At 42.7% G+C, this 26,890-nt stretch overlaps 1 protein-coding gene across 1 annotated transcript in view; it reads left to right on the plus strand.

Moving 5' to 3' along the window:
• Positions 1–26,890, plus strand: part of CSMD3 (CUB and Sushi multiple domains 3) — a 751,931-nt gene that overhangs the window by 714,793 nt on the left and 10,248 nt on the right. The window contains exons 66-71 of the mRNA XM_048507427.1: positions 1,314–1,425; positions 5,645–5,824; positions 8,626–8,691; positions 21,486–21,644; positions 23,241–23,353; positions 26,502–26,589. Coding sequence (XP_048363384.1) covers positions 1,314–1,425; positions 5,645–5,824; positions 8,626–8,691; positions 21,486–21,644; positions 23,241–23,353; positions 26,502–26,589 — 718 coding nt within the window. The remainder of the gene's footprint in view (positions 1–1,313; positions 1,426–5,644; positions 5,825–8,625; positions 8,692–21,485; positions 21,645–23,240; positions 23,354–26,501; positions 26,590–26,890) is intronic.

Here is a 26,890-nt window from a genome sequence, read left to right on the forward strand (position 1 = left end):
GAGATATTTACAGAGCTTAGGCATCAAAGAAGAAGAGGTTTTGTAGTCAACCATGAGACTTCAGAAGGTGGAAGATACACAAAACAAGGTTCTGAAGAGTAGCCTAACTGTCAGGCAGGTTTTTATAGGTGGAGGGGCTCTTTGAGATATTAACTGGCTTTAACAATGATGTTTCTGGTTCAGTCGCAGTCCTGGAACACATAGCAGGAAAACCCTTTTAAGACAATAGCTGGAGATAGAATGTATGTAGTGGGAAAGATATTACCCTGGCTGGCTGTGCTCCAAACTTAAATCTGCACAGTGTAGGGTTGTCTGGTTGAGCCTGGTAACCTGTTGGAGGGCTAGGAGAAAGGTCCCGGAGGGAAGTGTGACCCAGAAATGCCAATGGATGGCTCTGGGAATCACTGGAAACTCTATGGCTTTACCAGTTTCTGGTGAATCTCAGAGCTGCCCTTTGTCATTTCTGGGTTATATCTAGAAATTATGCTGTCAGTGAAGTCACTCTGAGCAATGGTGGGCAAAGCAGATTGCCAGTGGGAGGCCTCCCACTATAGCAGGAGGTCTGGCAAGTCTAGGGAGGTACATTGTGAAAACAGACTCTAATCTGTGAAACCTGTTTTTTTTATAGAGAAAACACAGAGATGAGATATGTTCACAAAACATACCAAAAGCGTTCTGATTGGGTTGGGGCCTAGTAAAATGATCCTGCTTCCCCTCCAACACTGTTCAATCCCCAGAAGTTTGCTTCTGAAAAAAAAAAGGTTCCAAATGAAAACTGAGTGCATCTTAGGCCCTTTCCACACAGGCCAGTGAAGCGGCTTCACACTGGTATACATGATGCCAATAGAGCCCCGGGGCCGTTCGCACACTTCCATGCGGGCAGCCCCGGAGCTGCTGCAGCTCATGGAGGCACTTCCTTTTTTTTGTTTTAAACTTACCTTCTCTTCCCTTCACAGGGATGAGGGGACACGCCCCCGTGACCATGGCAATGCCTCCGGTGCCAGAGGGCAGGTTTCAGAGGCAGCAGCCATGCAAAGTTCTCCCCACAACCAGTGTTTTTACTGTGCACATACCAGTGTTTTCAGCCCGTGTGGAGTGGGCCTTAGTTTCATTTTGGTTTGAAACATCATTTTCTCAAGGAATTATAGATGTTCTTGCAATACACTCTAGTTTATAGATCTCCTTCATGTGAGAAGATGTAGTAAAAAATGGGCATTAAAAGTCAGTGAAATGTAAATGTTACTGCAGTTAGATCTTTAACAATCACTATATTCTGTTTTTACCAAATTGATTTATCATTCATATTTCTATAGGTAGGAAACATTGTACAGTTTCAATGTAAGAAAGGATACCTCCTTCAAGGTTCCACAACTCGCACTTGCCTTCCTGATCTTATGTGGAGTGGGATTCAGCCAGAATGTATACGTAAGTAACCAAACGAGTACAAAAAGCAAATCCCTGGAATTTAATTATTTTATCATGTGTTTGATTTTTTAAAAATAATTTGTATAAAGGCAATAGGGTTTTAGTCTTGGTGTCTGCGAAAAAAAAGTTAGACAGTTTATTGCTGTGTGTACTGTATGCATTATACTGTTTTACTGCATCGTTTCAAAGCTTGTATCTTGAGTCACAGCGAGAAGGGCAGAATATATCATGCGATACATTAATGAAATGTATCACACTTTACCTTGAACTGGAGTTGACTCAGGCTTTGTATCAAGTTTGTATCAAGACTGTATTCAACAAGTGTCCAGATTCTGTTGAATGTGTCCAAATGGTTTAAATAGGATGAATGCTACCCACTAGAGTTCCCAACCTCCAGGTAGTACCTGGTGATCTCCTGCTATTACAGTTGATCTCCAGATGACCAAAATCAGTTCCCCTGGCTTCTTTGGAGGGTGAACTCTTAAAGCACAGTTCTCATTACTTGAACCAGTGGAGCAGCCATGTTTGGAAATGAAGCTAAAAATCCACCTACCACTAGAATTGGGTCTTTTCTCCATAACAACATTTCTTAAGAAACATTTCAGAGTAGGTTTGCTAACCCCCACGTGGGGCCTGGGGTTCTCCTGGTATTACAACTGATCTCCACACTACAGAGATCATTTCCTTGAGGAAACATCCATTTTGGAAGATGAAGTCTTTTGCATTTATATCCCTGCTAAGCTTCTTTCCCTCGCTAGAGTCCCCTCTCTCCAGACATGGCCCCCAAATCTCAGAGCAGTTACCAAACCAGAGTTGACTATCTTATTTCTAAATTCTGTGGTACTGATTTATTTTGTTTATTCTGATTGTTCTTCCATTTGCCAACCCCGCCCCACCCCCCCAAAAAAACCAATTATTGCAAACTCTCCTACTACCCCTCTTGCACTGGGATGTTTCTAATGTTTTGGTACCTATCCCAGATTAAACAATGTCCCTGTTTTTGTCTTTGGGGGATGACTTGTATAAATTATGTTGTCGCAGATGGGCGCAGCAAAACCTTGTGTCTGGTGCACAGCAATACATACCAGTACACAGCCTACTAGTTCAAATGGCTGTTGTACAATTTGAACACCTGCTATGTAGCCTTTTAAGGTGGTGAAGAATAGCATAAACTAGTACAGCCTATAGCAGGCAGAACACAGTGTTTGGAATTGGATAATAATGTACCATGGGCTCAGCTAAGGACTGAGGTAGTAAAAAAATATGGACGTTACAAACATGACCTTATTTTCATCAGTGAAATAGTGATGTGTATGTTCATGTGTGTTTTGACTATATGTTCTTAAGTGCTGAATGTAGCACATTGCAGTAAAGTTTTCAAATGCAGGGTGTTGTTTCTGGCCTCAGACTTCATTCTGGTATGGTTGGAAGGTGGGACTTGGAATTCTCCAAAGTTACAATTATTATTGTTGTTGTTGTTGTTGTTGTTGTTGTTGTTGTTGTTGTTGTTGTTATTATTATTATTATTATTATTATTTAAATTTAGTAAATTTAGTAAATTTAGTACAGGCGGTACAGAGCTCACTTACCCTGGAGAAAGGGGCTCTCGGGGGGTGGAGCCTATGGAATTATAGCCTGTGGTGGTCCCTCCCCAAATCCTGTCCTCCCCTATTCTCTCTTCCCCTGTCCAAAAAATCCAGGAATTTCCTGACCTGGAATTGGCTGCCTTAGAATTCAGTGAAACGTTACATTACCTCTCTAGAGATAATGAAGAGTATATACTCCAGCTTCAGAGCCACAACAAGAGATTCTTCCTTTTCTCCTATTCCTGAGCCAGGAAAAGCATTCAGATTCTACACAGACACTAAATAATTTTATGTACCAAATGTACTAGGGCGGTAAAGATGATGAGTGAGTTCTAAGGAAAAGGGAGTTAGGGAGGTTTATTTCCCAGAATGACTGTCTGGTGAATAGGGTTTCAGTGATCATAGGAACAAGCATTTCTGAAGCGTTCCTTGTCATAGAAAATGGGTGATTGAAATGAAGTGCTGAATCAGTTCTAGCACCATGTTCAAAATAAAGTTGTACCCAAGTGTCAAACCAAATCACAATATGTCACTGAGGCCAGCACGCCAGCTTCTTAACTTATCCCCGCTCAGTGGAGACGGATAATATCAAAAAAGACCTAACCCCCATGGAGCCAAAAGCATTTCCACTGCCCAGGAGTACACAGCAACACTGTTGACATCCATCAATCATAGCGGGCCATACCAATGATGCCCTCACATCATTCAGATATAGAAACAGCTAGTTATCATATCCTAATGCTGCTGTGACTCCTGGTATCGGCACCAGCTAGGTACAGAAAGGCAGAACAACAAGGCTCTCTCCAGTGTGTGGAGGACTTTGGCACATCCTATAACATGACCTATGCCAGTGATGGCGAACCTTTTCAAGACCGAGTGCCCAAATTGCAACCCAAAACCCACTTATTTATCGCAAAGTGCCAACGCAGCAATTTTACCTGAATAACCCCCTCAAGCAGGAGCCATCCTACTGTAGTCTCCAGCAAGTCCCACATGCACCACTCTGCTCCTCTCTAGCATCTCTACCACCTCTGCCCCCCCTCCCAGGCAGCAGCCACCTGGAGCACAGGCGCCAGGCCTGCCAGCCAAGTCCTCCATGCTCACTGAGGTGCACACACATCAAGTCCAGTGGCCCAGGCCAGCCTAGATATTTGTGGGGGGGGCAATTCCCCCCCCACACACACACACGACGAACTCTGTGCACGCGTGCCCACAGAGAGGGCTCTGAGTGCCACCTCTGGCACCCGTGCCATAGGTTCGCCACCACTGACCTATGCCTACCAAACTCCTGGAGACCCTGCAAATGGAGCTTTGATTTAAATACAGTTATAAATAAAGGAATTATTATTTTTTTTTTGAAATTCACTTCTTTAGATATAGTCATTGGTCCATTCTGCGCAGCTCAAATAAGGCACCCTCAGGGCAGAAGAAAAGGAGGGCAGAAAAAAGGAGGAACTCCACACATCTTTTCCCCCAAGACATCCTCAGGATGTCTTATTTCAGCTTGAACCATCTTTTTTTGAAGTCACTAAAATGTGGATTTTTTTTCCTGAAGTCTTCCACAAGTTATCTCCTGCTTGCAGTGTGGAGCTCAGGAGCTGAGGAGACATCATATTTTTTCCCATCTGACCATTAAAGCTCTTTTGTCAGACACAATTTCAGAATCCATGCTGATTTTCATATCATGTCTTTGTGTCTTCAAAGACAGTGCATCAAAAATAAAAAAGGGAAAACTTTTCTATATTGCCAGAATCGGCAGGACGAGCTTAGTACAACCACACACTTTTCAGGCTGAAAAGGTGCCCAGCAGCAAAGCCTGCAGAGCAAATCTCTGGCGTAATCTTCACCAAATAGTTGCAGGCACAGGAAATCCCTGCAGCACCATAAAGATCACAAGAGCTTTAAACTGGGGTGGGAGGAAATGGTGGGCGGGGGGGGGGGGGGGCCTCTTTCTTCTCTGATAGATTTTTTGTCTGTGCTGTCCAGACAAAAAATGAGAAGGTAGCTTTTTTAAAGATGTCCCCAGGACATCTTATTTGTGCTGTGCATAATGGACCATTGATTCCTAGGTTGTTGGAGTTTAGGAAGAAACTGGGTAAAGAGGAATTGCTCTCTTGTTTTTCTCTTTTAAAAAAGGGATTTGTCTTTCTGGGGTGGGTTTTCTGGGCTATGTCGCCATGGTTTTGTAGGCTTTGCTCAGATTACAGCCACATAGCCTGGAAAACACAAAACAGCCAGTTGATTCCGGCTATGAAACCTTTAACAATACACTAATTTGTCTTTCATTTCACTTTCTAGTGAAATCAGTTGACCATTTTGTAACTTCAACCCTCACTTTGTTTGTTTGTTTTTTGATGTTGCACACCACAGGCTGATGCCCTAGTAGGAAGATAGTACCTACCTCTGGGCATCTACAGAGTGAAGTTTTGAAATTTTATGCAACCTCCCTTCCTGCCCCTCCTCTCTTTGATCAAAATGGAATTGATTAGAAACTGTCTCCAAATTCGATACGCAGACATGTTGTCTTGCAGTAATATTAGCATCTCAGATTTTTTTTGTATTATTGTTCTTCTTTGACTTGTTTCTGTTTTGAGACATAAAATGTAAACATGGGTATGTGTTTTTTCATGTAGCTCACAGCTGTAAACAGCCAGAATCTCCAGCTCATGTGAATGTCGAAGGAATGGATCTTCCCTCTCTTGGCTATACCCTGATATATACCTGCCAACCAGGGTATTTCTTAGCAGGAGGCTCAGAACACAGAGTCTGCAGATCTGATGGAACTTGGACAGGGAAGGTTCCTGTTTGTGAAGGTAAACCTCTTTCTTTTCCCACTTGTTTTCTTAAGGCAGAATTTCTGCTGGGCGGGTTGTGAAGCCGAAGCTGCTTCACGTCTCTCTTTGCTCACCCTTTCTCAGGGGTGGAAAGTGCCATCAAGTCATAGCCGACTTATGGTGATGCAGAGAGTTTTCAAGGCCAGAGACATCAGAGGTGATTTTTTTCATTGCCTTCCTCTCCATGGGCAGAGAGAGTTCAGAGAGAACTGTGATTGGGCCAAGATCACCCAGCAGGTTTTATGTGGAGGAGTGGGGAATTGAATTTGGTTCTCCATTATATCACGTTGGCTCTAACTCTTTCTCATGCATGTGTAGTATCTACTACAACCTAATGTGTGATGTGATATCATCACACTGTGCACGTACCCTGCCCAAGTTATACCAAAGTAAAGTACGTTTGCTGACATGAAGAGACTGGCTCCAAGTCATTGAGCATCATAGCTTAAATGGGATTTTAGCCTGAGTCTCTATGATCTATATCAGAGGCTCTATGACCGTGGTGGTGAACCTTTGGCACTCCAGATGTTAAGGACTACAATTCCCATCAGCCCCAATTGGCCATGCTGGCAGGGGCTGATGGGAATTGTAGTCCATAGCATCTGGAGTACCAAAGGTTCGCCACCACTGCTCTATGATATTAGAGGTTCCTTTGCGGGAGGGGCTGCAGATCAATGACAGTATGTCTGCTTGGTGCAATCCCTGGCATCTCCAGCTAAAAGGATGAGGTAGTGGGTGATTTTTAAGATCACTCTGTGACACTGGAGAGCTGCTGCCAGTCCCAGTATTCACATGAAGCTGCCTTCTACTGAGTCAAACCTTTAGGTTATTCTGGCCGACACTGTCTACACCAGGGATCTACAACCTGCGGGTCTCCAGATATTCATGGACTACAAATCCCATCAGCCCCTGCCATCATGGCCAAATTGGCTGATGGGATTTATAGTCCATGAACATCTGAAAAGCCGCCAGTTGCAGACCCCTGGTCTACTCTGATTGGCAGCAGTGTCTTAGGTGGTGGGCTTTCACATCACCTCCTACCAGATCTTTTTAAACTGGAGATGCTAAGGACCAAACTTGGATCTTCCACATTCAAAGCAGCTCCTCTGCCACTGAGCCATGGTCCCATCTAGTCCAGACACTCAGTCTAGTATACTACAGATTCTTGTGATAAAGTTTTTTTCAAGAAATTTAATATCCAGCAGAATGTACTAGATGCAGTTTACATCCAATACTGCATCCTTTTAAAAATCAGGAAATGATAAGTTGAAAGAGATAAAGCTCTTTGTTTCTTCCTTTCACTGTTTTGCCAGCTTCTTTACACGTCCTCCAACACAGGCATTGGACTGGTTTTTGTTTTTGTTTTGTAAACTTTGGCATTTGTGAATTAAATTAATTGGCAAGTAGGTAGCAAAACAGAAGGGCCTCATATACTTATATTCAATTGCCTAAGATATTCTCAAGGAGGGCCAGCTTTCAAAAAAAGTCTTCTCTGGCAAAGTCTTTTTTGATCTTATTGATACATACTGAAAACCTGTAAAAGCCTTCAGAAAGAAATGTTGTTAGGAGGAAAAGCAGCGTGTTCCCTTGTCCTCTCTTGTTGTGGATGAAAATAATTTCCACTGGAAAAAAAAAATGATTGAAAGGAATAAAGAATGCCATTGCTTTCATCTGTCTCATATTGATTCAAGTTACAAAAGACATCTCAGTAATAAGGATCCATGAGGCAGTTATGGAGTTATTTGGCCCACAAAATACAAACATCTTTTCCATTTTGTAGATTCATTTCTTTCCTGAAATGTGTAACTTTTGACAGGCCTACAATGTAATAAATATCATTACTTAGATCTGAAGAGGAATGAAGGTGGTGACATTTTCAGACCTCTCTCTATATATTCCAAAACTCTACAGCCCAGGCTAGCCTGATCTCATCAGATCTGAGAGAAGCTAACTGGGGTCGGACCTGATTAGTACTTGGATGGGAAACCATCAAGGAGACCAGCATTGCTATTCAGAGGCAGGTCATGGCAAATCACCTTAGTTCAATTCTTGCCTTGAAAACCCTATGAGGTTACCATAAATTGGCTGTGACTCGACAGCACTTTGTACCCACCAATGATATACCAGTTTAAGTGCTGAGGGTTTCCCTCAAAAGGAAATATGCAATTCTAAATGAATTCACTGTAACTTCAAAAAACTACAGTTCCTAGGATACTGTGCAAGCAGCTGTAAAAACTATATAACTCCAAGCTCAACTTTTGTGATGTATGTACTAGCAGTGATCTGTTCTGCACAGCTGAAATAAGATGTCCTGAGGATGCAAAATTTTTTGAAGATGAAGGGTCCCTTTGCCTCACCAGAGGGCCCAACCTTCCACATAAATTAGCTCCTCACCCATAAATTAGCTCCTCAACCTGTGCCCAGTACTTCTGAGTCTGCCTTTGGATTCAGTTACACTACCCTGCTTCTTTGGAACCCAGGCAGGCCCTGGGACTCTGCTTCTTGGACCTAAAGCCAGTTGAGAATATGGTACAGCCTTACCCCCAAAAGTCCCCCAATTTGTCCATTAATCCCAACCTATCCCTTCAACTCCATATACGTTCTAGGACTGTGTATGTGGCCTGCTGCTTTTATTATTGTGTATGTTCATTATTTTTCTGACTCCCACCATTTTGGTAACAACAGGACATGTCATATGGGTGCATGAATGTTATACCGAAAATTGAAATCATTTTGTTAGTGTATCCCTGTTCATTCATTTGTATTTTCTATATCAATAGCTGGTTCCAAAATATTGGTGAAAGATCCTAGGCCAGCTTTGGGAACACCCAGTCCCAAATTAAATGGTGAGTACTTTCATTTCAAAAACCTATAATATAGTAGAGAAGCAAAAATGCCAAGATCCAAATAACTTCTTGTTAGCACAAAAATATAGAGCAGAAATCTCAGAAATTTGCAACAGTTTGTAGATAAGGAATTAGGGTTGCCACACCCTCTCTGGGGGTGGAAATCTCCATTTTGTGCCCCTCCCCCAAGCACAATGCTGCTTGCCAACAGGGGCCTTGTCAGACATAAAATGAGACCTATGTCTGACATCATTGGCATGATGATGTCACTTCCAGAAATGATGTCATCACATCACCAACAAGGAGGTAGATGCTCTGGTATTTGAAGGAGGAGGAGGAGTTTGGATTTATATCCCCCCTTTCTCTCCTGTAGGAGACAACTCAAAGGGGCTTACAATCTCCTTGCCCTTCCCCTCTCACAACAAACACCCTGTGAGGTGGGTGGGGCTGAGAGAGCTCCGAAAAGCTGTGACTAGCCCAAGGTCACCCAGTTGGCATGTGTGGGAGTGCACAGGCTAATCTGAATTCCCCAGATAAGCCTCCACAGAGCGGGGAATCAGATGTGGTTCCTCCAGATTAGAATGCACCTGCTCTTAACCACTACACCACTCCTGCCCAAATAGAGTTTGGGCAAAACTCTATTGTAAAAACAGCTTCTACTGTAGAGTTTTTACCCAAATACCAAAGCATCTCCCTCATTAAGTTGACACATATTATAAAATAAGAAGAGAAACAAGGTAGGAAAGTGGACTACTCTGACAGGGTGAAGAATGAGCATAATATCATTGAGGAACATTTTTATTCAAAGTTATGTGCCGTTGGTATCTTAAACTAATTCATATTTATAGAATATGTAAGACAGAAAGAAACCTGCTGCTGCTGCTGGCAAAGATATGGCCAACTGCATGGTTTGAAACACTTGATGGAAATGTATAAACTTTTGGAATCATATGATGTATCTTAAATCACTCGTTACTCTTTTCTCATTAAACCTAATAGGGAACCCTTAAGGACCACATAGCAAACATTAATTGATGATGTCCAGAATGTTAATAGCGAAGAACTGGGAAAACACAGTGGCATAGAAGAAATGTTAAGAAAATATTATGGCAGAAAGTCTACATTAGTCAAAATTATATATGTTAATTGAAAGAGCCGATGGGCTGCTAAAGTAGATTTGTTTTGTTAGCACCATACTTTTGTGCCAAGTGAAACAAAATAAATCAACTGGATCAGCAGTATGTATTTGTCTGGCTAATATAACAGGATGATGTTCCAGACATCAGAATAAAGTCTAGCAGCAGGTTTTCCTACACAGTTTCATTGAAATGAATGGGAAGCAGCACAAGAACATAACAGAAGCCAAGAATTTTGGCCCGAAAGACTGTTAGCTTTTCCATCTGAGGATATTGTTGGTGCTACCTCTAACAAGTGAACAGTTTTGATTGGTGGGGTTTAATTATAAGCAGCAATTACATATGCAACATAAAAGAGTTAATGGCAACTTGTGAGCATGTTATGAAGACCACGTATCACTGCATTTCTGTATTTTCTGTCATTTCATTCAAAGCAGGTTGCATTTCAAAACAATTGCCTAAAAATAACACATTCACACAAGAGGGATGGATTTCAGGAGGAAATATGGAGACCATTGGGTTCAGTTACCAGTTCTGAGATAATTTTTCACTCAGTGACCAGGTGCCGTGGCCACTGCAGAAGACAGATTTTGGAGAACAGGAGTCAAGTGGTCCCAGCTCAGTCAGTGGAGGGCACGTCACTATCTCACCTCTTCCTCCTACTCAGCCAAAAAGAGGGAATCATATTTGGGACTGCTGCTGGAAATGTCCTTATTCAATCAGGGTGAAATTAGCAATTCAATGAACATGGCAGTGGTTGCAGCTAAATTAGTTCTGGCAAAGATGTGATAATTAATTCAAATACACCCTTAGCTCCTAATGGCCAAGAACAACTTCTTCAAGTAAGGAAAATATTTAAAGTTAAAATTAATTAGAGAAATTATGGATGTCAGACGGTGAATGTTTATTGTGAGGAGAATAGAGGAATATTTGACCCTGGTATGATTACTGGAGAAACTTGTTTCCATCTCACTTGTGATCATCACATACTGTTGGTATGGTGTTTATATTTGTGTTGTGGCTTGTTGAAATTGCAAAGAAGCTGAAGCATTCATTTTGAAAAGCTTCCGCTCCTGGTTAATTGATGAATGATAAGGTATGATGCAATAAGCTTATAAGGCACAGGATTTGCCCAGCCAGGGGTCTGCAACCTGCGGCTCTCCAGATGTTTATGGACTACAATTCCCATCAGCCCCTGCCACCAGATTGGCCATGGTGGCAGGGGCTGATGGGAATTGTAGTCCATGAACATCTGGAGAGCCGCAGGTTGCAGACCCCACCCCAGCCAAATGAGAGGAGGGAAGCAGAGAGGAAGAAGTCCGAATACTGTCCAGCTTCTCTTTCGTACCCATTGAAGATGTCAGAGTACCTGTTTTCTGGGCCACTGAACAAAGATAAAAGTGATGTCAGCCGTTGCAGGACTGAGTGATTTTTAACTTCAATTACCCCCTCCATTGTTTTTAAATATATTTATTCGATATGCTACCTAGTGAGCCCAGTTGGAGGAGAGAATGGTCTTGAAGAGCCTTTGCAGAAGATCATCACTAGATACGGAAAGAAATAATCTTTCCATCCTGCACATCTGTCATTCTCTTCAAATGCTACCACTCCTGTACATTTGCTAAAATAACATGCTGTTTTGCCCTGAAGATCTGGGAAGCCAAAAGGTCCTGTTACACATGAGGCCTTGAAGCAAAAGTGAATCAGAACTGCAAAGAAAGCACAAAGTCTAAGCAAAAACTTGTATAGGGAACAGACATCCAGCATATTTGTTTTGTTGGCCCATCACGTTTCATCACCTTGGATGATTTTTTTAATATGCCTTTTCCTTATATCTGTCACCTTTCAGCACGTTCTCTGGGAAGCTGAATTCAGCCTGTGCTTGTTCTCCCCTGCCAGTAAACAGGGACTCATCTTCAAATGTTGTCAAATATGGCCCATGATAAAAGTTTGCAAGCTTAAAACAATGTTGAAAGCAAATAAATTAAGGCACAAACTTTATTCCTTTGTGGCAAGTTCCATCCCTGTGTGCGTTTTACACATTTTCAGAGTATGGTTTCATGAAGTCATAAAACATAAGAGATGTATACAAAGTATGGATTTTGAAGACATGTTTAAAGTTTCGTGAAACTTGTCTTCATGGAGGTTTACAGATTTTGAGATTGCTTCACACATTCACATCCTAGCGCTACAATGAACATTTATTTCAGGGAGCATTCATGGCCCGCATACGTGCGCGTGGTCTGATTTGCCTTTCAAATAATAACGCTTATCGAGATTCCAGATTGATGTGAATGAGAAGGGAATGGAATTGAGAATATCTAGGCCAACTGAATAAGAGCTAACTTGGTCATTTGTTCTTTCCTTCTGCAGATAATGCAAAACCTGGTCCTGGCCAGAGAAGTGAGCCTTTGACTCATGCTAAAGGGCAAGGAGCAAACAGCATTAAGCTGGTGTCCCTTTGCGTGCCATGTTGGTGGAATTGTCACCAATTTGGGACATTCTTGCTGCTCATTATCAGCTTGAATTTTTTTTTTAAATGGGGGGCTTGTATATATTTTTATAAATTGTACTTTTTATGTAATTTTGTAAGCTGGTGGGATAAAATATTCTGAATAAATATTGGCACACATCATTGGTTGAGCCTGAAGAGAGTTAAACTGGAATGAGTATCTTTTTCCCCCTCTGCAGAGTTAATCTGTACAGAGGACAAATATCTGGATCCTGGCATTTGTGAGATGCTGTGTCTTTATTCTGTTTGAGTATACATTTTGAGAAATCAATTGGCTTTGTCTAATAACCTCACGCACTTTTGAAATCACTGGTTCAGAATTTTTGTGGCATTCTTATAAGTAAGCCAAAAAATTGTCAACAATTTCTGTTATATCTTTTTCCCCCTCTTGAATAACGATACCCAAATCCTTCACCTGTTCTGTGTTTTTGTAATTTGAGCTATGCTGAAAGGGAAGGGAGGGTCACTCTTTACAAATATTTGCAGCAGCTCTGAAAAGGTCCCTCAGCAACTTTGGGATGCTGAAATGGGAAAAAAAGTGTTCACTAGAGTGTGTGCTTTGGGTCCCCACTGGAGGAAACGACAGGGTATAAATTAAGTAAATAAATGAACCATTCAAAATTAATTCGGTGGATGCATCCGTGCAACCAGTCCAGGAAACAACTGTCCTCTGCTTGTTATTCTCATATAGACAAATCTGAATGTGTGATTGGCTGGGATCCGGTAGAAAAGAATAAAGAAGCTGTAACAATGGGAGAAAATGGTGTGGAAACAATTTGGACAAATGATAGCTGCAAACTGGTATGGAAAAGGCAAACATTCTCAAGGAGCATAGATGAATATTTCAGACCGCTTCACTCAGAAATAGGTCACCATTTGGAAAAGCCCTAAATTCTAGGCCTGCTTTTCAAATCATTTTTGCTCCACTATACCATGATTCTGAGAGCACTGCAACATGTCTTCTGGAATCCCTTCACTTCCTCTAATAGTTACATCTCAAACAAGGATTAATTGTATGATTTCATCCAAACAGTATCATCGCAATCCAGAGTTCAAGAAATTCCTTTTTGCAAGTTGCCAAATATACAAGCTCTGGACATTTCTGCACGGCCCAAAAACAGTGCCCTAGGGACGGTAAAAACACCATCCTTGGGTCACTGTTCACACAGCTGTGCTCACACACACACCCTCCATGGCGCGAAAACACTGCTTTCAAAACACAGTCCATGAGCATGGTTTTTTTAAAAGCGTCGTCTTCCCGTCAGCGCTGTGTGAAAGGCACCAGTGTGAGAGCACCGCTTTCAGGAGCTACCTGTTTGTATGTGTTGTTTACCTTGTCTTCCCTCCGAGGCTCCGGAGAGAGAAGGGACATGCCCACGCTGCCCTCTGACCCCCATGAGTCAGAGGGAAGCAGGGGCATGTCCCTTGCTCCCTCTGGAGCCTTGGAGGGAAGACAAGATAAACAACATGCAGACCGGGGGCAGAGCCACCTTTGTGGTTCACAGCAGCTTCGGGGCTGCCTACACAAGACTGTGCAAATGGTCCTATGGCTCCACCAGCATTAATTATGCCGGTGGATAGCCGCTTCTGCTGCCATGCAGAAACGGCCTCATAGAATCTTTGAAGCTTTGCATTTCTGTAGCACACTCTGAGAGTCTGTGAAATCAAATAGTTTATTCTCAAGCCATAGTCTTTCTGCAGAAACACAACATGGGAACCCTTTTCTACCCTTTTTCAGTGATCCCGATAAAGGACTTTTGAATCCCTATCCCACAGTATGTGAACAGTGATAGAGGTTTTATTAAGGACTTTTTTAAAAGGACAAATAATCTGGTATCTCCTGTGCCTTAAATCAAGCACAGAAGTGAACAGCTCAGTCTTATCATAAGGGGATGTTTCTGCAAAAACCTTTCCTTGCTAATCTGGAATGGGTTGAAAGATTACTCTTGTCTCATCATAAAAGACAGAAGCACAGTAGGTACAAACTGGGGCTATACTGACAGCCAGATGGAAGAAAAGCCTTTGGGGCCCAATTTGATTCCTGGGTCTTCAGTTGCTTGTTTTAGTATTTGCTGTACAAGCCATTGTTTACACTACAATGGATAATGCAAAGGCATAGCCAAGAGGGAACTTATCTCCTTGTTTTGTGTGTGTGTGTTTTACTGCCATTAGAGTTTTTTGAATTGTTTCTGTACTGAAGTCTTCAAGTCTGCCTATGATCTTACCAAAGTTAAGCGCTTTCAATCTGCATAAGCATATGCTTATCCCACCCTTTTAAATCACCAGGATGTAGCAGTGTTGAACACTGGTTGGATTGTTCTTGTTTTTGCATTACTGAGAAGTGATTTTGCATTTAATTATGCAGCTGAGTATGCAGTTGGCAGTGTCACTACAATTCAGCATGATGAATTATGTACATATAAAGTATAATGCAATAACCTGTCATTTAGCTGTCATTTTTCTTCCAAATCCAGTTAGTCCAAAACATCTGAACACTAAGTATAAAAATAAAGGAAGAAAGGAACACCAAGACAGAGGGTGGCTGGGTATCAATGGCTGAAAAGTGTTGCATGCAACTCCACCCCACCTTTTTCATCCTAATATTGTTGTGCTTAGGGCCCGATGACATGTTAGGTTTTCCTCAGGATGCAAAAGATGTGTCAAGTTTTGAGCTTCCTGGGTGCTTGTGGGCCCAATTTGCGATGGGAAAGGGTGCTTAGACACCCCCCCCCCTTAAATTTTGTAGACATAGCTTGAACTGCTGTGGGGAGCTGTTTTGGAGAATGTAACATAAATACCATCATTACACATAGGAACACCCCCCCTCCCCCGCGCAGTATTTCCCTAGGGCCATTTCACATCAAGAAAATGATGTTTCCATTTGTTTATTTCATTTATATCTTGCCTTTCTCCCCAATAGGGGCCTAAAGCAGCTTCAGTCAGTCTCTGGCTCATTCCGTACATGCAGAATAATGCACTTTCAAACTGCATTCAATGCTCTTTGAAGCTGTGCGGAATGGCAAAATCCACTTGCAAACAGTTGTGAAAGTGGTTTGAAAACACATTATTTTGCGTGTGCGGAAGGGGCCTCTGTTTTGCTGTTGTATCGTCACAGTAAGAACCCTTTGGGTATGGTAGGCTGAGACTATGTGATTGGTCCAAAGTCACCTAGCAAGCTTCCCTGGCAGAATAGAGATTCATACCTGGGGTTCCCAGATCCTAGTCTGACACTCTAAGCAAGCTTCTATTCCCTGCATGCCTCAGTCCTAATCTGAATGGAGCCCATGCAAGGCCAGGAAGCACCAAACTCCAGGCATGTCTCTCAACCCATCCCATGTGCAGCCCCAGGAAAAAAAAGGTAACTTGAAGGCTAGCCAAGATTCTCACCTAGTTTTGGGGTCAAAGTTGACATAATGAATGAAACATGATTGTGGACGATTCAGAATATACAGAGGGGAAGGATAGCATATATTGTATTCTGTGACAAAGGACTATAAAAAAGGAAATTAATAAGAAGCCAGCCAGATGCAAAAAAAAGTGTCCTAGTTTTTCTGGCTCTCTACTCGTATTGCAGAATGTAAGCAAAGTCCCCACCCCCCACCCCTGCTCTGCTTGCCTGCTTTAATTTGCTTAGATAAGAAATAAGAAATGCTTTAGAAAATAGATCCATCAACACACACAGTTATAAATTCAGGAAGAAGAAATAATGGCTTGCAGGAACAGCTGCATTATTATGATAGCTCTTTCTATGTCATACTTTTTCTGCTGCTATTAGGATCAAGAATTAGTGGTGAGTGGGTAATTTTGTTCCGAATTACTCCATGGGCTTGGGGGAAAATGGAAATGGAAACTTCATGCAGACAGATGAAGTTGCATTAACTTGACTTGCTTGCGTGCCAACATTTTATGATACAGAGCTGCCAAGGTAAATCTTAAGATTTAAATGGGCAGTCTCTCGGCTGGAGAACTGAAAGGCAGCAACACTAATTTGCCCATATTTTCAAGGAGAGGAAAACTAGATCTCTTTCAGTGCAGATCTCTTATGCAGAAATAGTCAAGGTTGAGCTCATTGATTTCAGTGGGCTTAGACATGAGTAATTCTGCATAGGATTGCATTGCTAGATGTTAATTGTTCAGTGTGGAGGCTGCTAATTCTTCTGGAGCTCTCCCTTCTAGCCACTTTGTTGGACCAAACTGAGGCCCTTTCCACACGGGCTGAATACAGTGCCCTGGGGACGGCAAAAACACCGTCCCCAGGGAGCTGTTCGCATGGGGGGCGCAGCTGCTTCGCAGCCGCACTGCCCTTGCGCCTCCCCAGTGGCGCAGAGCTGCTGTTTCCCAACCTCGCTCCCCGAGCGAGGTTGTTTGGAAACAGCGGCTTCCAACCGCTGCCATGCGAATGGAAGCAGCTGGAAGGCGCCATCCCTCCCCCCTTTCCCAATCGACTTACCATCCCTGTGACCGTCTGGCGCATCGCCGAGGCCGGGGGACATGCCCCCCCGCCCTGCAATTCCGGAGCGGTCGCGCAGGGCAGGGGGTGTGTCCCCTGGCCTCGGCGACGCACCGGACGGTCGCAGGGAAGGTATGTCGATCGGGCGACGGCGCAGTGCAGCGCCGTCGTCCTGGTAGTTTTTGGGACCGTTCGTGTGAACGGTCCCAGGGGGGTTGGGTCGGCATCATGTACATCAACCCAACTCCCACCATGGCTGTGCGGAAACAGCCTGAGTCTCAGTTATCTCTGACCCTTCAGCTTGACATGCAACGCAGTCCTCAGCAGAGTTAAACTCTTCTGTCCATTAAGCTCAATGGGTTTAGAGGGTTATAACTAAAGATTGCTATGTTCCTATGGAATTAGGAAATAAAAAATAAGATCAAAGCTGATAGTATGAAAGAGGTAATGATATATTTTTTTACTTAGTTAAAAAGCCCCAAAGGCTTTTTAAAGTAACTCTGGTGGAGTCTGCATGGGCCAAAAACAGCGCCCCTGGAACTGTAAAAACCCCAGGGGTGCTGTTCACATGGCTGCCACCTCCACAATGAGGCAGCACCATGCTTCCCCCCTCACCCCCATCCAGGGAAACAGTGCCATGGGAGGCGCCACTTTTCAGGAGAGAGGGAGAGAAGGTAAGTGTGGGGAAAGAAAATGGAGGCACCTTCATGCGGCAGCACCCCTGTGAGCCGTGGCCACTCTTGGGGCCGCCTGCACCTCAGGGTGCGAACTGCCCCAGGGCTGCCATTATATATGCTGGTGGAATGCTGCTGTAGGGGCCCATGTGGAATCCGCCTCTGTTAGCCTTGCAGCCCACAATATTACTTAGGACAGCCTCACAATGCAGTCCTAATGATCAATACAAACCCATCCAAACTGAAGTTAGTGGGCCACGGCACCATTGTGGCATCATTCTACCACTCCCATAGAAGCTTCATGGCCGCATGGGGAGGTTCACAAAGTGAAAAGCCTCCCCGCCTTCAAGAAGCCTTTATGGCCTTCAAGAGACTTACACCACCTTTTTGGTGGCCTAAGTCTGAAGGGTGGGCCGCTGGGATAACGCAGGCATAGGCCAGGAGGGAGCCAACTAATGTTGGTTCCTTCTCTCACCATGTCCCCAGCTCATCCCCACTATGTCAGCGGTGGGGAGCCTGGGACGCTAGCACAGCATCCAGCGTGGCATCCCAGCACCCGGGGTGGGGGAGGTGCAGCAACTACACACCAACAGAATTGCCCCTCTGCCTGAGCAAGTGCCCTGGGAATGCAAATCCACCAGCACAGCCGCATGCCACTCCCATGAGCGGATCGACTCCCCCCCGCCCCTTGAACGGGGCTCTTAATCAGCAATGAATCTCACTGGGTTTGCTGGCTGTAACTCTATATTTAAAATGTTTGGATTTGCAATGTAATACTGAGTTTTTTTTTAAATTACAACACGGGACAGTAATCATCTCTATAAATATTTTGTCCCATAAATGATTCATTGACTGGTGACTACATTAAAAAAAGACAGAGATTTCCTTTCCACAAAATCAGTGTTGTAGTGATTTTATTTATTTATTATTTAAGACATATATTAGCTGCCTTTCTTCCTTGGGGAACTCATTACCTGCACTGATCAATCTATATATGACGGACATTGTTTTGAAATGCTGCCAAATTTCTTTTTCCTCTTCTCTTGATAAGGAGTTATATATCCTTACATACTTTTGTTTCTGCTGTAACTACATGGCGGTTGAAAGTTGTACTCAGGAAATGCTGCCTTTTCTGTTATTGAACTTGTAAGCAAACTTTTCTAATGGTATTGCCTTATTATTCCACTGGCTGCCTCAGCACATACGCATAAGGGAGTATGGCTACTTCCTAACTGTGCAGATTGTAAAAGGAGGTAGTAGGTAGGCTTGAGCAGAGAAACCAAATTTCACTAAAAAATATGAAAGCCCAAATGAACAGCAAATATAAGCACATATTATAGTGGAGTGGAGTAGCCTCAATCATAGCAGGACATTAAAAAGTATATTATTACTGTGCTGGATCACGGTTTAAATTTTTCACTCTGTATATTTATTGGTGTGTCCCCACATTTTTAATATTGCAGAATCCAGAGATTTTAATCTTCAGAACCGAGTGTGAGGCTGCAGGCATCGATTCAGATTTAAGAGCCTAATCCCGACGCTTATTGAAATCACTGAAACTTTCCCCATTGATTTGGCTTTGCAATAGAGCTTACCTCATCATTCTGCACTTCAATTTATAATGCTTAACATTCATTTATTCCTTGGTAAGCTTTAAAAATGTGAGAAATGCTTAGGAGGCACTAAAAGAAACTGTTGAATCGCTTTCTTCATTAAAGAAAGATTTTTGTGGTCTAAACCCCAATGAATCCACTTTAAACAATTATCAAGTTTAGAACAGTTCTAAATTATCTCGAAGGTTTTACACAGCTTAAATTTTCCAAGGCTGCAAACCTATGTGTGCTTGCTTTCTTAGATGCAAGTCTTAACTGAGTTAAGTACTAGCAATTAGTAAATTACTGTTTTGAAGTAGAAGTGGTAGTAGTCATTTTGAGTGCCTGAACCACTACTGTACTGCAGGGAAAGTGCAGTTTAAAAATTAGTAATTCTGGCTGATCTACAGTCTTCTTCTAATCTAATGCAGAGTTGACTTCCAACCACACGTGCATTGGATTGGGTTGCATATTAATTTAGAATTGCCTTGGAGCTTTAAAATACTGCATATTGAATATTTGCATAGCAAGGATGAGATTTAAAAGTTTCAACCCCTATTTCTCTGTGTATATTTACTCCACATGTAGACTGAATGCATAGAAGGAAACTGGGCATAAGTGTGCTGGCCCTGCACTTGAGTCTGTGTGATCCAGCGGTGTAGATGCAATGGGGACATCTGGAGCCGCTTGCCCCAGGCGCCGCCATTGCAGTCACACGGGGGGCAGGGGTGTTTCAGGAATGGGACATGTTATTTAGTAGTTGGAATCAGCAGAAGGAGCGTCTGTGGTGAGTGGGGTCGATCTTTTTTGGGGAGGGAGGTTTTCTCTTGGAGTGGGAGGTTTTCCTTTGGGTGGAGGGAGTGGGAGCGCCGCCGCTGTTTGTTTGTGTGTGTGTGTGTGTGTTTTTACCCCCCAGCCGAGCTGTGATCCTTGCCGGCTGGGAGGGTTTCCCCCCCCCCTTTTTTTTTCCTTTTTTGGCTCGGATGAGCCGTTGATCCAAGCCCCATGGGCTTGGATGGATGGGGCTCAGATGCCTCAGGCTCGGATGACTGGCGTCTGAGCTCACATGAGACCCGCACGGCTCAGTCCGAACCACAGGACTGCCTGAGCTGCCACCTCTAGTGGTAGGGCTACCAATCCCAGCTGGGAGCCGGATCCAGGGGCTGAGTGGCACTACAGTGCATAAGAGCACCTCAGGAGAGATTGCTGGCACTCAGAAGGCTCCAGTGAACATTTTCATTTTCATTTTCATGTTCATAACATCTTGACAATGAGAGTCTTAGCATGCTGCCATTGCTACTTGTTACCACTATGCAGAACTTGCAGTCAGTTCACCTAATCTGAAAGGCACTGACTTTCATGAACATTAATACAGATTCAGCAGCTCCCAGAAGGATTCAGGCTGGCATGTCTCCTTTTGTTAGAAATAAAAACTTGGTCATGATGTGTATATTAGAACCAGCTATTGACAGCAAACCTACTTCTTTCAAACAGTAGCCTTCTGATACCTGGAGCTTCCAAATTGGCTCTGACTGGTTGTGGCACTGATGCACCTTATAAGATTCCTGGCTGGAATAGGGAAGAATGTGGTTGGGTCTGCTAGGTAGTGTTGTTTGTTGAGTCACAGATTTTCAGTTAGTCCATTTGTGGTACCCTACTGAAGGATCTTGTGTTTGACTGCCAGATTGTTGGCAGAATTCCAGAGACGCAGCAGGGGGTTCGGAGAATTGTTCCTGGGCTATATTGTTAGTTTAGGTAGTGGGCTAAGGGTTTTGGAATTGTCTAATCAGGTTTGTCCCATTGTGTTTTTCAGCTAGTAAATTGTAGGCCTTTGTTAAGGGGAAATTTCCCCCCTACATGCTAGTATGTGTTTATGGGCAATATGGATTTCTCGGCATCTGTAGAAAGTCTTTAATGACCATTTCAACATTGTTTTGTAACTCATATAACTTTTGTGATGTAATATGTATGTTAGCCTCCTGGGGAGGGTGGGATATCAAGTTGAAACTAAACTAAAAAAAACACACAAAAACAATCTGCATAGGCATGAGGAGCCTAGTTGAGGCACCAGGATTAACATACTTCAATAAAGCTGAAGTGAGCTAAAGCAGCCTGCATGAACACATAGTTTTGATTGATTTACATGAAAGCATTAAAGAAAAACCCTGACTCGAATACTGATCTATGCAGTATTTTTAGGGTTTTCAATTAAGGCAGGTACAGTGAAAGCTAGCTCAGAGATGAGTTGCTGTGCATAATTTCTGCACAGCATAAGTATAGATACAGGGTTCTGTGATGACCATAAATATAATTTTCAATAACAAAAAGTAATTGAAGAGGAGAGCATAATGAGCATCTATTCTCATTGCAATCAGAATTACTGCAATCCAAATATGGCAACGCTCGCTACCAGTTTTGATGTTTTTGCAGTTCCTGATGATGTGTTTGCCCAGAATTACATATGGAAAGGCTCCTACAATTACAAAGGCCGAAAACAGCCCATGACCTTGACAGTTACAAGTTTCAATGCCACGTCAGGAAGAGTGAATGCGACGCTTACCAACAGCAATATGGAGCTGCTACTTTCAGGTATGGCATTGGGTAGGGAACAGTAGCCGTATAGTTCTCCCTCTAATCTTTATAATGTATTTATTTGTTTATTTTATTTTGCATTTTTTTAAAAAGGCTTTGCATACCACAATTTGAAACAATTTATTTGGTTACTCATGAAAACAGGCAATGCATTGAATAATACATTGTTTGCATGTTATTTAGTTAGTTAGCTGCATGTTATTTATGTCCAAATTGTATTGTACAAGTACTCATTTTCATTGGTTACAAGCAAGACAGTTAAGTCAGTGGATTGGCTGAAGTTTCCGTCAAATAATGTCAATGGTTGTCTTCAGGTGAATAGTCATTTTAGTTCAACTACCACTAGAAATAGCATGAGTGATCCTTGAGAGTTTACTGTGGGGGGGTGGGAAGGAAAAAAATCAAGAGATTTACTCAGAAAGTAATTTGTTTGCCATGCTTAGAAAATATCAATTTAACTTCAGCTTTTTAATATTTTTGTGAGCACAGTTATGATTTGGCAGTGATAGGAGACATCTGGCAATAGCTGGAGACGTGCTGCTTGTTTGTTGACAGATGCCAATCATTGTTTGAAATGTGAGATTGCCATGTGGTCTTTAGGACTAATCCTACAAACCAGTGCCTTCAGCACCATCACATTCACTGATGATCTAAACAATACAGAACATGTCAGCATCACAGCAGAATTCCAGATGTACTGTAGAAGCACCATGGGTTCCTCTGAAATGGTGTAGAAGCAGGTACAGGTACTGAGGAGCAGTGCCCACGTAATTCAGGAAGCTGAAGAATTTCTTTTTACAGAAACAGAGCTGCGTTGGTGTGCCACTGTCTGCAGCATAAGAGATTTTAGCAGGATAAAAGTGGCAAGCAACACATTTCTTCAGATCTGCTCAACACATAATGTTTTGTGAAGGCTGTAGATATTATTACTATTGTTGAGGTGGTGGTGTTATTATTAGATTGTGAGGCCTTCCTCTTCCGTCAGTGCACAACATACTTCAGGATTCGGTTGAAAAAATATCCTGGAACTATTTAGTACGAAGGTGAATATAATCAGGGATGAGTGGCAACTGTCCAAAGATGTACACCCACCTCTTATAAGATTTAGCACTGAGCCACACTATAGATCCCTGACAGCTGTCATTTAATGCACACACACACACACACACACACACAGAGAGAGAGAGAGAGAGAGAGAGAGAGAGAGAGAGAGAGAGAGAGAGAACAGTTTGTGTTTAGCACATAAGCATGCAAGGGAAGTTTGCATGGTATCCAGTCTGTTCCTTCTGCCTGGAGGAGCATTAGTTTTATAATGCGGCCAGCTCCAACGATGGCAGAAGAGCCATCGGAGGAGCACTGAGTAAAGCTGGGGAGAAATTCTACATTGCTGATTTCAATGCATAATTACTCAAAGAGCTAATTTTTCGGTCTACTGTTGAGTATCTGGTTGTAAACCCCTGACCTTCAGGATTTCCCTGTGTCAGCACTGGCAGTTCACATAAAATGTCTTAAGAACATCTTTTTCTCTCTCTTTTTTTTTAAAGCTCCAGTTACTTATAAGTGGCACAGATCAACTACTTTTATATTTTACAGGGGTATATAAAAGCCAAGAAGCCCGTTTAATGCTCCATATATATCTCATTAAAGCACCATCCCATACTTTGCTGAACAAACTGAAGGAGGAGAAATGGGCAATGGACGGTTTTGTGAGTATAGTTTCGGCAAAATACTGCCTGAATAGCAAACGATGGCTTGTGCATGAGACCTGGGTAATGTAGGCATCACACAATGAAAGATAATTAGCAGTGTCGAAAATCAGAATCGTGTGGCTACTGATAGGGCATGTTGGTACTACAATATAGTGACATTCTAAAGAGTCTTGGGAAATGCCACTGACAGATTGCAAAGGTAAAAAAAAAACCCTTTGATATTACCACTGTGTTTTCCAGAAAATAGCAGCAATTTCCGACATACACTACAAGCAGCCTCTTCATTGTTACCTTCCGAAATCCCTTTTATTTTCACTTTATTGGAACAGCATGTGATGCTTTCATGCCCCATAATATGTTGAAAGCAAGTTACAACAGCTTGCATTTTTATGCCACACAATACAAGCTGCTCTCTTTATAACAATCCAATTGACTTATTTGGGTTTTTAATTTTTTTTCTTTAAAAAAAAATGTGTATTTATTTTTGCCTCCTAAAGGCCCAGGCCCAGTGCCTGGTGCTCTCCTAACCGAGAGCAGACAACTAAGCCTCCGAGGCACTGCAGCAGTGCATTGTAGGAACTCTTGCCTTATAAGGCCCTATGAGGAGAGAAGAGATATCATCACAGATGCTCCTTCAGTCTCGCTGGGCATGATATATGCCAGACCCATTCTATTTAACCAGTCAGTATTTGGCGGGAAGGTCTTCCTGAATAGGATTGGTGGTGGTGTTTTTCTTCATGGTAAGGTGAGGTTGCCAGGACAGGTATTAGAAGAACAAGCTGTTGCCAGCCCTAGGGCCATTATGGAATGAAATGAGGCTGTCGGGACAAGATCTGTGTCCATTGTCATGGAAATGGGAAAAACTGCATGTATTTGCTATGTAGAAATGAAAGGACTTAAAATATCTCTGTGGAGAGTATCTTTGAATGGATTCTGGGTTGAATCTAGCCAGGTTTTTCATCAAATTTCACCCAAATCCCTCCTTACTACAGTTCCTGTTGTGCATGCCTTTTAAGCATGCTGGTCTCATCATCAGAATAGACCCTTTGGTGGTCAAAGAGGATATTTTCCTCCCCAGCAGAATAGTTGGCTGGATCCAACCCATTGCTTTGACTCAAAGCAGTTGGCCCTTGATAAATGTCAGATATAACATGCATGTGGGTATGCTAGTTGCAAACAATCCAGGAAAGATGACTCTATATTCAACCGCACAGTTTCCCTGTACTTACCAAAGAACAGTTAGTTCCATACATGGTTATACTGATCCACAGAGTCACTGAACTATGAATACTGCTAACCAGATAAAACTTCTTAAGGCAGCTTGCAGATAACTTAACAACTCAAGTGTATGAATCCTAACTAGCAATTACTCATTGATACATATTAGACGTGCTGAGAATGTGGGGCAAGCTCCTCCCCTTTTTTGTGCTAACCAGGCAAAAAGATCACCTTGTTTGAACAGTTTCAGGTACTCATGAGGCAAGCCCCTAGTTGGACCACCTCAGTGCTCCTGGGCACAATTTGTGACAAGCACAGCACCATGCTGTTCAGCTCTGCACCTGTTTGGTGACCTCTTGGTCCTTGCGAAGCTTCTCCATAGTTCAAGGACTAAATTGTTTCATTTGCTGGAGAAGAGGCAATATCTCTAGGGGGTGAGGGACATGGTCGCTTGGGTTATTAAACTGACTGATTTGTATAAAGCCTGGATTCCCTTGTTGCTTGGCCATTATTTGCACTTGGACAGTCAGAGATAGCATTTAAATGACCAGCATCTGATCAGAAATCATAGGCGTTTTCTCCATGGACCATATGTCCCGGGATAAGGAGGTGAAACATCCTGGTTTGGCCATGATTTCCGCATAGCTTCCGGGCCAAAATTGGGCCCACCCCACAAGATTTCTCTTATCCCGCGACTTTCAAAAAATGATAAAATTGGCGGTTCTTTTGAAAAAGCCTGGGCCGCTCCCGCTCCCATGCAAATTCCACAGGAGATGGACCAGTTTATTTTTCCCGCATTGCTGCCTGCTCTCCGTGCCCCACAGCTAGAGCCAATCAGAACGGAAAAATAGGAATGTTCACGCATGTGGAAAATGAAAATAAACCAGGGGCTCGTGCATAATTCACTGGAGTTCCTCCTTCTGGCCTGAACGTGCTGACAGGGCAGCAGTCCAAAGAGGGAAACTGAGATGTTCTTATGAGATACAAACAATCTGGTATGTTTGATCCCGGTTATCCCTTGGGATATTACGGGAAAACGCCATAGTCTGCTTTTTGTGCCTCTACAGTGAGTATCGTCTGTCTGAGAAACAATGACAAGAAGTGATCGCAAGATTAGCCAAATTCATGAGTAGATACTAAGTAGAAAGTCTCAACTCAAAAAGTGCCCAACTGGGAACTTCCAACCACATTATCACCATGGTGGCACCTCTCCTGAGAGGAGAGACAGGCTCACTGCTTTTTTTTCACCTAGATTGTTATTCCAAGGCAAAAATGCAGCTCTGTGGATTAATGGAGCTGGGGCATACCGGAAGTCAGTCTGGAATCTGGATTGGTTTCAGAAGCTGAAAGATAGCACAGATTGTTTTTTGGAGTGGGAGCTGATCACTGATAAGAGTCCCATGACTTAATTCAACTTGTCCACATTCTTGCATGCATTTGAATATGGTTGAATTCTATTCGGTGAAATTCAGGGATAGATTAAGCCCATGAAAGATCATTCTTTTACAAAAGGATTCAAAAGCAGCTTCATGTAACGGACATCTCAGTTTTCTTACTTGGTTTCAAAGTCACATGTGATTTATTGTCTAAAGTGTTCTCAGGAACTCGTGATGAACGTACAAAGCAGCCACACTGAAAAAAATTCTTTTTAATCTTCAGTTATTGTAATCTCAAGTGTGAATAAAAATAATACAATAGTAGTACAGGTGTGGCAGTTCTGGCACGAAGCCGTCTAATGGCCCATATGTCCTCTTAGCCCAATTACCTCCTGCTCAGAAAATACATTTCCATTAAAAATACAGAAAAGAAGCAAGGAGCTGAATGATTTAAGTGCTTCAATCCAAACTGAATATAAGCAGCGGGTGCAATTTAAGCAACCTATATTTATATATATCGAGTTTAACAGGGGTCCTTTCTATCCTTGTAGGTTTCAGCTGAACCCGATGGTGCTACCTATGTTTTTCAAGGATTTATCCAGGGTAAAGATTATGGGCAATTTGGACTTCAAAGATTAGGTAACTACTAAACCTTCACATTGTCATAGTTGTGCTTCGTTATTAAACGATTGCATCTGATGGAATGCGGAAATCTTGTGTTTGGAGGATAGTAGGCAGCCTGCAAAATGGATGTCCTAGTCTCACAACCATTTCAGTGTGTATCTATAGAAAGAAGCTTGACTTCTGCTTTTCAAGATGTCTGCTTGCACTATCATATATTAGGTTGTCTCTAGCCATTTTTTTTACACAGGCTCACCTAATTCTCCTCCTTCCTGCAATCCCTTTTTACATGGCTTTGGTCCATACAGGTCTCATGTTC

Source organism: Sphaerodactylus townsendi, linkage group LG09 (assembly GCF_021028975.2).
Source record: "Sphaerodactylus townsendi isolate TG3544 linkage group LG09, MPM_Stown_v2.3, whole genome shotgun sequence".
Lineage (NCBI taxonomy): Eukaryota > Metazoa > Chordata > Lepidosauria > Squamata > Sphaerodactylidae > Sphaerodactylus > Sphaerodactylus townsendi.